The 12,181-nt window shown below is 57.2% G+C and overlaps 4 protein-coding genes across 4 annotated transcripts; 2 read left to right on the top strand and 2 right to left on the bottom strand.

The window, feature by feature from the left end:
- Positions 1-3,440: 3,440 nt before the first annotated feature.
- Positions 3,441-4,527, top strand: B0H64DRAFT_437564 (Dihydroneopterin aldolase-domain-containing protein; the record flags this gene model as incomplete). The annotated part of the gene is made up of 2 exons (XM_062806268.1): positions 3,441-4,253; positions 4,318-4,527. 2 exons carry the CDS (start codon positions 3,441-3,443, stop codon positions 4,525-4,527), a joined length of 1,023 nt encoding a protein of 340 aa, XP_062663908.1.
- An 86-nt stretch (positions 4,528-4,613) lies between these two features.
- On the bottom strand, positions 4,614-5,328 carry B0H64DRAFT_414366 (uncharacterized protein; the record flags this gene model as incomplete). Its single annotated transcript, XM_062805028.1, has 2 exons — positions 4,614-4,751; positions 4,801-5,328. The coding sequence occupies 2 exons, from the start codon at positions 5,326-5,328 to the stop codon at positions 4,614-4,616; spliced, it is 666 nt and encodes a 221-aa protein (XP_062663907.1).
- A 2,334-nt stretch (positions 5,329-7,662) lies between these two features.
- B0H64DRAFT_437562 (UTP--glucose-1-phosphate uridylyltransferase-domain-containing protein) lies at positions 7,663-9,836 on the top strand (the record flags this gene model as incomplete). The annotated part of the gene is made up of 4 exons (XM_062806267.1): positions 7,663-7,770; positions 8,262-8,357; positions 8,413-8,489; positions 8,546-9,836. 4 exons carry the CDS (start codon positions 7,663-7,665, stop codon positions 9,834-9,836), a joined length of 1,572 nt encoding a protein of 523 aa, XP_062663906.1.
- Positions 9,837-10,513: 677 nt separating this feature from the next.
- On the bottom strand, positions 10,514-12,016 carry B0H64DRAFT_314903 (inhibitor of growth proteins N-terminal histone-binding-domain-containing protein; the record flags this gene model as incomplete). The annotated part of the gene is made up of 1 exon (XM_062800223.1): positions 10,514-12,016. The coding sequence occupies one exon, from the start codon at positions 12,014-12,016 to the stop codon at positions 10,514-10,516; it is 1,503 nt and encodes a 500-aa protein (XP_062663905.1).
- Between the last annotated feature and the right edge of the window lie 165 nt (positions 12,017-12,181).

The raw sequence follows: 12,181 nt of genomic DNA, 5'->3' as shown, positions 1-12,181 counted from the left end.
TGAGTCTCGTCCCGAGATCCCCTATTCGTCGCCACGCGCGCCACGCTGACGAGGCGGCTCCCATCGTGGGGCATAACGGCGTTGATGGCTCCTCGGCCCAACCGCAATCGAGCTGCGGGCCCAGGTCCACGTCGCTTACAGTGCCGGACGGTGTTGCGCCGGGGGCTCGACACGGGACGATCTCCCGGCCTTGCTCGGTGGTCTGGTGGTCTGACCGGGGGGTGGGTAGGGGAGTGGGCCACATCGGGTCAAGGTCGTGTCAGTGTCAGTCGTGTCAGTCTGTTCTCGTCTCTCACAGCATGTCAGCGTCGGGTCGTTTTCCAAACTCCAAACTCCCAATCGTCGTCCACGGTCGATCACAGCCCGACCGTCAGGGACCGTCCGCTGCATTGCGGCTCTGATTGCCTGAACAAAATAGGCAGATTGCGGATTCCCGGAGGAGATCTACCGAGTCGACCGGTTAAGCTCTGATCGGCGCCTGCGCGAGGCGGCTCGAGAACCTGAAACCTGGACCTGGAGGTGCATCCAATATCAAGCGGCGGTTCCCATTACTCAAAGGGGCAGGCGATTGATTGCATGCGCGAGCCGCCGCAATGGAGGACCCTTGTTGTCAAGGCGAGAGTAACACACCGAACGCAGGAACACTGCGCCCCCAACCAAGAACATAGCACCGGAGAGCCGCAAGCATGACGTCTGCCCCGGTTTTCCTTCTTTTGCCCCCCACGATAGCTCCCGTCGCAATTAAGACGTCAGGCCTCGGCCGCCGGCGGCTATAATCCCTCCCACGGCTTCGGCCTCACTTTCCGGCCGGCGTCGGTAGCGAGGCGGCTGGGAGATGGGTTGCGGGCCGAGTCCATCAAAGACGGACGACGACCGACAGATAGCGCCGAGACCACTTCCGGGGTGGAGTTGCTGAGTGCATTGCGCGTGTTATTCAACGGCTGAGATCGGCAGAACAAAGGCCCCAAAGGCCCCACAGCCATCCTTCCATCAAACATTCCCCCGCCGATGAGTTGGGGTCAGCATGGGTCAGCATGGGGTAGACTGGGGTTCAGCATGGGGGCACTGGGGGCTCCTGGCCACTTCGAGATGCCGAGGGTGCTTGGTTTTCCGCCAATGACGATAACCAGGAACACGGCAAAGCCACAAAAGCTTACCGCATCTTGGCCTTTCCGTCTCGCCCGAGAGGTCTTGGGTAGAGAGCCCAAACACCCGGGCCGGATATTAAAGGGACGACAGCCCCGAACAAATGCCGTGTCGTACGTTGCGGGAATTACAGACACTTCTCGTTCCCGCTTTTCGTCTCATTTCAGTACGGGCTGAGATCCCGGATCTGCGAGCACAGGATGCACGTCAGTATGTCGGTAGGTCGTACCAGATATGAGGACCTCAGCAACACAAACGATGTTCGGGTCGGCAACCGGTTGGCAGCAAGATGGCAAGACGGCAAAACGGTAAGACTTGGGTCTTTACTGGTGTCGGGAAGCCGACTTCTCACCTTGGTATACCGGACTGTTGTTTTTTTGAATCTTGTGTGTTCAATGTGTGTGCCGATATCCCGACCTGCCGTGTACTTGTTCCGTCAAGGCCAAACCCCTTCCGCATCCTCCTGCCGTTCAGCCCATGGAGGATTGTCAAATCACAAAACAATGGGCTCCTCTTTTCGCACTCAACATGAGCTGGCATCATTGTTGCCACATGTGAAAGCCTTGGCTGGTACGGAGGAGTCCTGCCAAGAGCGGAAGGCTCGGGGGAACGACTTCCTGGTTCCCCCAGGTTGCGCTCTTTCCCTCCTCCTCTCAACTAGTATACTAGTACATGTTAGCCCTGATACCTTGACGGACAGCATTGGAAGGTTGGAAGTGATTACTACTACCCCCCTGGGACGGTGTTGTTAGATATTTCAGCTAACTTGATGTTGGCATGGATCCTTTCGTTGGCGGCGCAAAGTCGCCATTGTTCGAGCGGGCGATAACGAGTTTATGCTCGTGATCTTGGCCTAGCGTTATCGCAGCAGCAACCTTGGCTTGATTCCTACGGCCCGGGCACCTACGTTCCTTCCGCAAGTTGGCAACCAGCTCGCCCACCCCCTTGCAAGGCTAAACGAGGCACTTCAGTTGGTACAGATACCTAACCAGTTTTGATGTAGATGATGGGTTTGTTTTTTTCACATTCCCAAATCACTCCCATCGGTGTATTCGTGAGAAAGTGAGACTAGGTACCTAAGAAAAGAAAATCAAAAACCTCACCACCAAGCTCCATTTGCTGGTCTATCAATGGAGGTTGGTGGCTACGAAAACCCTGACAATCGGGTTTTACGCCGTGAGGGGGAGTCGAACCGGTCCTCCTCCTAATGCCGCTGAGCCAAACCGGTGTTTGACTTCAACTGGGAGGAGGTGGTGACAGTGTGAGCGTGGGCTTGGTATATATGGTGCCGGGATGGTGCCGGGAAGGCCCTGTGTGGAGGGCGATGTGCGCGGCTGCGTCGAGTTCGGATGGAAAGCTATGTCTCACATCGCCAGTGTTCACCGTTAACAACCTAGGTGGATTTGTCCTCGAAGATGATAGGTTGCCAAGTATATACATTTCTACTATGGCAACATCTAGCGGTTCTCACTCTTCTATTACTTGCTGACCTCGTCCTTTCCCCCTCCGTCACCGACATAGCTGAGGAGGATGACAAGTGCTCTGTGCTCAATATGTCTCAAGAAACAACCTTGGAGACTGTATTGCCCTTTGAAACTAGGTACCTTATGATACATGACACCGGGGCCTTGATGTACATATTGCCTCTCGTGCTCTCCTAGAATATGTGACTATTAGGTAGTATGGCATTGTTTAAGTTTTATTCATGTCTGGGTCTGGTGTCGCTGAGCAGAAGACTCAAAGGTTTGATATTATCTCATAGCTAGCCCATCCGTTGATTGGACGATATGTCCCTATTACAACTAGAAGAGAAATGGAATCGCTAAGTTCTGCGAACGGGTCAAGCTCGATATGTAGCCCGGGAGTCCGAATCCATTCGTCACCAATAACCCTAACCCGTCTCTTTTGGCTTCGCGTGCTGGGTGTCATCGGAGATTCCACTCTCATCGTAACCCATCCAACCACTCCGCTCTGAAGTTGTTGCGTTGACCATTGAGTAAACCAAACTGTCGTTCCCATACTTATACTCATATTAATTCCGAGGTGATTTCTTCGCAGTTCCGAATGTATTCACTTTGAGGTTCCACCACCTCAACTTGCGTCACACAACCTCCCAACTCTCCGACGTCGCAACCGCTCAAAACGGAAAAACTCCGCCTCATAACCTCGCTCTCCGAAGAACAGTCCCCTTCTCCCATCAACCACCCCCTCACCCCTCAAACAACCCACCAGCCTCCACCTCACACAAAAATACGACAACAACAGCAGCAACAACAACAACCACTCCCACCACCATGCCACCCCCAACAACAACAACTACCCCCACAACACCCACCCCCCTCCTAACCCACCCCCGCCTCCGCGCCCTCAGTCCCGACCCCCCCGCAACGGTCTCCATCCGCAACCTCTCCACGACGCTCCAGCACGCGGGGCGCGACGCCTGGGGCCGCGCGGGCAAGGCGCAGCCGTGCAGCGTATCGGCCGAGGTGGCCTTCCACGCGCCCTTCGCGACGGCGGCCGCCACCGACGCGCTCGGCGACGACACGGTGCACTACGGCACGCTGAGCAAGGCGGTGCTGGCGAGCGTGGCGGGGTTTGAGCGGGAGGAGAAGGAGGTGGCGGCGGTAGCGGCGGCGGCGGTCAAGAAGGAGCAGACGGGTGGTGGTGGTGGTGGTGGTGGTGGCGGTGGTGCTGCGGGGGAGAGAAGTCTGCGGGATGTGCTGGGGCGGGTGTGGGGGGATCTGACTGGGTTGGAGCTCGATGGGCGGGTTCGTGATGGGAGTGCTACGGCGGGCGCGGCGGCGGCGGCGGCGTTTTTGGATGTGAGCAAGGTGCGGTTGCTTTCTGTGACCGTGGCGTTGCCGAAGGCGTCACTTCTCGGGGACGGGGTGCGGCTGACGGCGAGCGCGGTGTTTAATGCCGCCGAGCAGGGTCAGATGGAAGGGAGGGCAATGGCGCTGGAGGTGAGCAGACTGAAAGTGCCGACGCTGGTTGGGGTGAATGCGAATGAGAGACTGGCGAAGCAGTTTGTGATCGTGACGGTTACGGTGGAGGGGTTTACGGGGGGAGAGGATGCGTATACCGAGATTGAGCGCGACGTTGTCAAAGTGAGTTCATCCATTGTACCCCCACGATGCCCGGCGGAAAATGTGGTGCTGACACGGGATTTAGGCAATGGAGGCATCATCTTTCGAGACACTCGAGGCTCTGGGCGCCCATCTAGCCGAGGCCGTTCTGGCTTCGCGCTGGAAGGAGGACGGTTGGCAGGTCTGTATTCGGATGGAAAAGCCCACTGCGGTACCCATGGCAGACTGCCCTATTGTCGAGGTTCGGACAACGTGGGAGTCTCTCGAGAGGCAGAGGGCGGTCGACAGATCGTAGACCTAGTAATGCACTTTCGTCTCGCTGTCTAATATCTACTCGGCTGTGTGAAGGTCTACGAGGAGTCCCGGAACTAGGGCGCCGGTTCATTCCTTCTCGCATAGGGGAACGTCGCCGCTGGTTATCTCATCGACAACTTCCATGTTTGGATCAAACAGCATTACGTGGAAGTGCTCCACCGATTTTACGGACTTGAGTGAAGCCCAATTCTTGAACCAGATGACCTATTATCTGTCAGCGCCGCAACAAGCCATGGAAGTTAGCGCAACCAACATGATTCGGGAGCATTTTAGAAAACGTCTTGGAGACGTAGGAATCAATCTCAGCCCGCGCTGCATCAGTCAAATCCCCTGTCGCGGGGTCCTCCTCGAGCGCAAACTTGGTCCAGACAACGAGGTGCACGATCCGCTTGTCGATACCATACGGCCAGTCATTTCTCAGCACCCTGACATCGTCGTCAAACTCAAACGGACGGCCCCTCGGCGTGATCGGAAGCGTCCACCGCAGTCTTTGCGTCAAAATAAAGTTCATGACGCTGCCGTGATCTTGTCTAAGCTTCCAGGTAAAACCCAGATACCGGCGGAGCTCGGACGGGACTCGTTGGAAAAGCTCAAGCCGGTTCTGTGCCACCTTTTTTTGCACCACGGCCCAAGAGTCGATCTCATATTCGCTGTCCGGCGTGCTAATGATGCCACGATCCTTGTCGGTGAGGTTGCGAAGGAAGTCGGGGCACTCGGCGGTTCTTAGATGTTCGGGGATATTCACCTGCCAGTAAGGCAGCTCCTGGTGAGTACTGCCCATGGGGAAAGTAATCGGTGTTGACGAGTGTCGTCTGGATTTCGATCGCGGATCAAAGGAACCCAGATTCAGGGGTCGTCGTCCGCAAACTCAGAAGATGGAGACAGGGTATATCACCCGAACTCAAGGTCAAGACATGCGTTGGCACCTGCAATGCAATGCACGACTTAGCGGTAAGGTAATTGGTGGGGATCTGAGTCGACGTCAGTCGGAAAACGGTTCAGGGGAACCTTCACCGACTCGATGCCCGGCGATGGCGGTGGGCGATGGATGGTTCTCGGCCGGTGTGGGGCCGGGCGTTCTTGGCCAATCCGGCAAGCGATGGTCTGAGGGAGGGGTCCCCTGAGTACCCTGGCGGCTCTCGGCAAAGCTTCCATTCTCAACGTCAGAGCTGAATGAAGAAGGCGCCGTTTGTTTGCAAATTACTGTGGTACATACATGTGGTTATTGTCTCCGAGGCTAGCGGGGCCTTAGTTACACAGCGACAGCTTTGTCAAGGGCCTCCAAAACGGAGATGGTATATCTGTAAAGCTTGCCCAACGAGGAGTGGCTCCGATCGAGCCCCTTGTTTGTCAATAACGGGAGAATGCGGCTCAGCGTTTGAGGTGTCCCGGGAGGTGCCGATTGCCTGCCGTGTCCCAGAGTCGATCTTCAACTCGGACAAGACAAAGCATCTCTCCCGTCGTCCCCACGTGGGCCAGCTCACCTGAACTGGCGGTCCGGATCACCAACGACTGCAATGCAACGAAGGTACTTTTGAGAGTATCGGCGGACCCATCACAGAAGAGGTGCGGGCAACCCTCATTCTCTCTGCGTGGATGCGTCAATCAAAGTGGGGTGGAGCTCGGCAAGAAGAAACAAGGCCCGAAGGAAAAGGAGACACGATGAGATATTTTTCTCTGGAATACAACGTCGATGCGAGTTTTGTTTGGTCTCGCCACCACACCTTAGTCTTCGCTAAGAAAGCTGAAGGGCCGAGCCCACCAGTCCCTTCCTCCCATGGAACGAACCTGAGTGTCGCTCCTGCCCGGCGGCGTGCACTTGTTGGCAGCCACGCCAAGCTCCGGCTGCGAGGCAGGCGCTGCGAGCAACTTGTCAAAACATAAAACGGCCGTTTCAAGCCGAATTATTAAAAAGCCTGGTTCCCAAAGGAGACACCAAATTTCCCAGTCAATAGGTGGTGGACCTTGGGTGATGATGGCGCTATCATTTTTGTGTTTTATTTAGTTCTCGTTGCGTTGGGCTGAGTGCATGATGTCGCCTTTCGGGTTTTGTTCAACAGGGGTTCTCCTAGGCCTGGGCCAAGCTTGGAGGGGCTTGTCGGTGCCTTTGTTAACGTCGCAAGTCTCTCAACCTGGCACATCGAAGTTGATGCCCAGCGGCACAAGGGGGGAGGCTCAGGTGGGAAGGGGTTTTGTGTGTCAGAGACGAGTGTTTGCCACCCGGCATGCTGCCGCGAGTTTGCAGTTAACCGCTGGATCCTCGAAAATTACTGCAACCTGCCGAAGGAAACAGTTCAGCTCGAGGGTTGTATCCCGTCTGGCCATCGTTCGTTTGTATCCCTCGTCACAACTCCATAGTTGTCGGCCTCAGAAAACCTCCTCGTCGGCGAGGCGCCAATAGAACACCAGGGGCGTTCCAGACACATCATAATCAGCCGTTTGAAGCACCGTTGCAACGGGATCGTATTACGGAAACCTGCGCCACCAAAGGCCAACTGCTGTGTCTGATCCCGGTTTGACAAGCGGCAACCGAAATACCTGATCCACTAACACGACCGACAAGGGGAGCTCTGGCGATCGGTGGGAAACGATAAAGGCATCCAATTCCCAGGGGCGGGAACCTCTTGGGCTGCCCGACCGCCTTTCTTTCGTCTCACCGTCCTTCCCTCCTTCTCCCTCTTTCAGTCTTGTATTCGAGATCCCCTCCGAGTAGAGACTGCAATAGTTGCACCACGAGTGTTGACGACGAGAATTGTGAGTATTGCCAAGCTTCGTTGAAGCTTCCCCTCCAAACCAGCCCCGCACCCGAAGCTCTGCCAAATCATTGCTACATTTGAAGTTCCACCACGGGAAGGAGGGGTTGATCCAAGTCGATCCCACTTCGGCCACAAGGTTTCGCAGCAGCCCATCATTACGTCAATCGGCTAATTTATCCTGTCAAGCAGCCCCTTCCCGCTTCGCACTTTGTCTTGTCACCAGACCTTGTCTCACGAAACTCGAGTACAAACCAGAACCGAAGTCCGTCTCTTGTGGTCGACCGGGCCCGAACTTTGTCTTCAACCTCCAACCAACTCTCACCCTTGTGGCAACCCACTCGAAAAATACTACAGCAAAAATGGCGGCGCAAGCGATTAAGAGCGCCCTGCCCACCCACCTCAAGCCCGGGAACGGCGACGAGGCCGAGTTCGCCAAGAGGCACCATGGCAAGACAAGATCCCACATGGTGAGTCCCATACACATTCCAGAGAGCTCTTTTTGGGCCATCGTATGCGGGGGAAGTTTGGGACGTTGTTGCCCATTCCAAAACTGTTTTCGGTCTGTCGAACAACAATGGAATGGAAAAACGAGTGTTGTGTACAGTGGTGTGGCCAGTGACACGGGCCGGTGGCTTAGCCCCTTGCATTGCATGTTCGTCACAGGGGCATGCTGGGTTCGTGGGGCAGGCACTGCCGTGGAATCCCTTCAAGGGACCTGGCGAACGAGGTCCTCTGATCTCATGTTGTTTGGGAGACCACTGGGATGTTGGCAGTCTGTCCCTGAAGCCCAAGTTGCGGCAAGGGTGCTTGGAAAAGCCCTGTTTCTTTCTGATTCAAATGGCAACGGACGGACAACACAAACCACGAGCGGCGGCCATGGGTGTCGATGTTGTTTCCCACCTCTCCTGACTGGCACTTCGGGGACAATGGCGTCAGGCTAACCACCAACTCCCCACAGGCTTTCGAGAACACCTCGACCAACATCGCCGCCGCCCAGATGCGCAATGCGCTCACGAACCTGGCCGAGACGGTGAAGGACCCGGAGCAGAAGAAGGTAAGCGGAACGGATACCGCAGACCGAGTGAGACACGGTCTAACATGATGTATAGCTGTTCGAGACCGAGATGGACAACTTCTTCTCGCTCTTCCGCCGGTACCTCAATGACAAGGCTAAGGGCAACGAAGTGTATGTCCTCCGTACATCAAACGCTTAAGCTAAGCTAATCAACTTTACCACTACAGTTCATGGGACCGCATTGCGCCTCCTGCCGAGGGCCAGGTTGTCGACTATGATGACCTTGCCAACTCCGAGTCGGTCAACTTCCTCAACAAGCTAGCCGTGCTGAAGCTTAACGGCGGTCTGGGCACGTCTATGGGCTGCGTCGGTCCCAAATCGGTCATCGAAGTCCGCGATGGCATGTCCTTCCTGGACATGTCGGTCCGCCAAGTCGAGTACCTCAACCGCACATACGGCTCCAACGTGCCCATTCTCCTCATGAACTCGTTCAACACGGACGAGGACACCGCAGCCATCATCAAGAAGTACGAAGGCCACAACGTGAACGTCCTCACCTTCAACCAGTCCCGGTACCCCAGGATCTACAAGGACTCCCTCCTCCCCGTGCCCAAGTCAGTCGACTCGGCCGTCCACGACTGGTACCCGCCCGGACACGGTGACGTGTTCGAGTCGCTCTACAACTCGGGCATTCTGGACAAGCTCCTTGATCGTGGCATCGAGATTATTTTCCTCTCCAACGCTGACAACCTCGGCGCCGTCGTTGACCTGCGCATCCTGCAGCACATGGTCGAGAGCGAGGCTGAGTACGTCATGGAGCTGACCAACAAGACCAAGGCCGACGTTAAGGGCGGTACCATCATCGACTACGAGGGCAGCGTGCGCCTGCTCGAAATCGCGCAGGTCCCCAAGGAGCACGTCAACGAGTTCAAGTCGATCAAGAAGTTCAAGTACTTCAACACCAACAACATTTGGATGAACCTGAAGGCCATCAAGCGCGTCGTGGAGAACGACGAGCTTGAGATGGAGATCATCCCCAACGGCAAGACCATCCCCGGTGACAAGAAGGGCGAGTCGGACATCAGCATCCTGCAGCTCGAGACGGCCGTCGGCGCCGCCATTAAGCACTTCAAGAACGCCCACGGTGTCAACGTGCCTCGCCGCCGCTTCCTGCCCGTCAAGACGTGCTCTGACCTGATGCTCGTCAAGTCGGATCTGTACACGGTCAAGCACGGCCAGCTGCAAATGAGCGCCAACCGATTTGGTGACGCCCCGCTGATTAAGCTCGGCGGCGACTTTAAGAAGGTCTCCGATTTCCAGAAGCGTATCCCCAGCATCCCCAAGATCATCGAGCTCGACCATTTAACCATCACGGGCGCCGTCAACCTAGGACGCGGCGTCACCCTCAAGGGCACCGTCATCATCGTCGCGACAGAGGGCCAGACCATTGACGTCCCTCCCGGATCAATTCTCGAGAACGTCGTTGTCCAGGGTAGCTTGCGTCTGCTTGAACATTAAGGGCGCTCCGGTCAGCGTAGCGTGGGTGTTTTTTCTGGGCACGGAGAGAAGGGGTTTTGTCTTCTGCTTTGTTGTGCCGAAACAAGTTATAATATCGCGGCCTTTGCATACGCTTTTTGAAGGGTGGAAAACGGGATGGTTAATGTGACGGTATGGCGTCGTCTGCCCGGCTCTCGGCCGGATGGCGGAGTAACGGGTGGATGGGAGATGCCGCCTGCCACCTACCACCAATAGACATTTTGTAGTTAAATCATTTGAATCATGTGGTGCGTGTATCGTGTTGTGAAGGGCATGGTTTATCCGACCCCATCTGTCCGTGTAAAGCACAATCCTCTTGACGTTTGTTGAACTAAGTCATATTGATATTTCGTAACTGGGCAACTGGGGTTTGAGCACATGCCATGGGATAGGCCAATACACTCCAGCTCTACTCGTTATCAACAACTCAACGCTCACCAAAATCCAATATAACCCCGACCCAGTCGTAAATCCGACAGCTCGATCCCCCACCAAAACGCCTCGTAACCGGCCCGTATCCCATACCCTCCCATAACCATACCACGCCATGAAGCCCACCAACCAACCCAACCCCCCTCTCTTCCCAACCCAGCAGAACACCAGCCCCAGCTGTCAGTGCAAACCCACCCCAAGCCAGGAGCCAGGAGCCAGGAGCCAGGCTACCGCTTCCGCAGCTTCTCGCTGCACTCGGGGCAGTACCACGTGCCGTTGGGCTCGCTCTTGAGCCCCACGCAGCCCCAGTGGAACCACTCGTAGGGGCACTGGTCGTTGTCGCACGCCACCATGTTGCCGAAGCTGACGTTCTGGCACGAGCAGTACTTGCGGTCGTCGCCCGCCTCGTCGTCGTCCACGTCCATCAGGTCGTCCTCGTCCCGGAGCAGCGCGTGGTTGCCGCCGCTGCCGCCGCCGCCGCGGGGGTGCGGGCTGGGCCGCGTGCCGTGCTGCTGTCGCTCCCCGCCGCCGCCGCCGTGGTGTGGGTGGCTGGCGGCTGCGCTGGCGCCGGAGGGGGTGCGTCGGTGTGGGTTGCTGGCTTCGCGTATTCCCGAGGGTGTGGGCATCGCGGCTTGGTTGGAGGTTGAGCGCGAGAAGGAGGCCGCTGGCGTGCCGCGCCCGCCCGTGCGTGTGTCGCTGGCTGAGTCGCTGGCGGAATCGGCGTCCGAGAGCTCGCTTTCGGCGGCCGAGGAGGGGGAGTTCTTGGCTGCGCGCTTGACGCGGGATAGGCCGGATTTGCTGATGGCGCCGCCCGCGGCCGGGGTGCCCTTCTTGCGGCCGGATGTGCTGGAGGGGGTGCCGGCCTTGCGGGACCCGCCGGCGAGGGAGCCCTTGGATGTGGCGCGCGGTCCGGCGCTACCGGCGCGCTGGACGCCGGTGGCTGTCTGGTGGCCCTTGGGTGTCCCCGGGCCGAGGGAGGAGTGGCGGGCGAGCCCGCTGGAGGTCGCGGGGAGGGTGCCCAAGCCGCTGTTTGAGCGGGGCATGCGCTTGGTGGCGGGGCCGGCCGAGCTCTCGCGCGCCTGGCGGTTCATGATCATGCTCGCTGCCGGGGTGGCTGGCGCGGAGGCCGAACCGTGTTGTTGTGTTTGGGCGTGCCGCACCTGGGCGTTGGCTGCCCGAACCTGCGCGCTACTTGCTAGGTTGTTGAGCGTTGAGGTGGCGGGATTCACACCATTAGTGCCTCGGGGGCCGCCCGTTCCGTTAGTCACGTTCGCGGCGCTCGAGCGTATGAGAGAGGGAAGTTCGTCGGGGTTGGTAAAGCCGGGTTCGCCACGGTCGTATAGCATCTTTATCTGCATGTCGAGCTGGCGGGTGTGCTTGTCCATATTGTGCAGCAGTTTCTGTGTCAGGGCGATCTTTTCGTTCGAGAGCTGCTCTGCCTGCGCATAGTTCTTCCTTATGGTTGTCCTGTATTCCTCCTCTTTAGGGTTCGCGTGATGACTACCATGAGCCTTGATCCACTTCTGTATTCGCCCATCTCGGTCCTCGATCTCCTGTATCAACTCCTTATATTGACGGTCCTTTTCTGCGATCTCCTCCTGCACGAAGCGCAGCTCCTCGGGGAAGTTTTGGGTTCTGTTGAAATACTCGTCGAGGACGAGTGCCGGATCGGCCGCCTCGACCGGCGGCATCTTCCGGACGAAGTCGATGGATAAATCGTCTCTAGGCATGGCTGTTAACGCGCCGTACGGCGTATATACTGCCTTTCGTGCCACCCCGTTATGAAGCTGGACTGAATTCAGGCTTGTGATAAAGACTGCCCCACTCCAAAGTCTACCCGACTCAGAGACAACCGGGGCGTTGCGAGAAGAAGCGAGGAACACAAGAACGGATGG

Source organism: Chaetomium fimeti, assembly GCF_033439085.1.
Source record: "Chaetomium fimeti strain CBS 168.71 chromosome Unknown B0H64scaffold_1, whole genome shotgun sequence".
NCBI classification, from domain to species: Eukaryota; Fungi; Ascomycota; class Sordariomycetes; order Sordariales; family Chaetomiaceae; genus Chaetomium; species Chaetomium fimeti.
The sequence above is the reverse complement of the archived record's forward strand: the minus strand, read 5'-3'. Positions and strand labels throughout refer to the sequence as shown.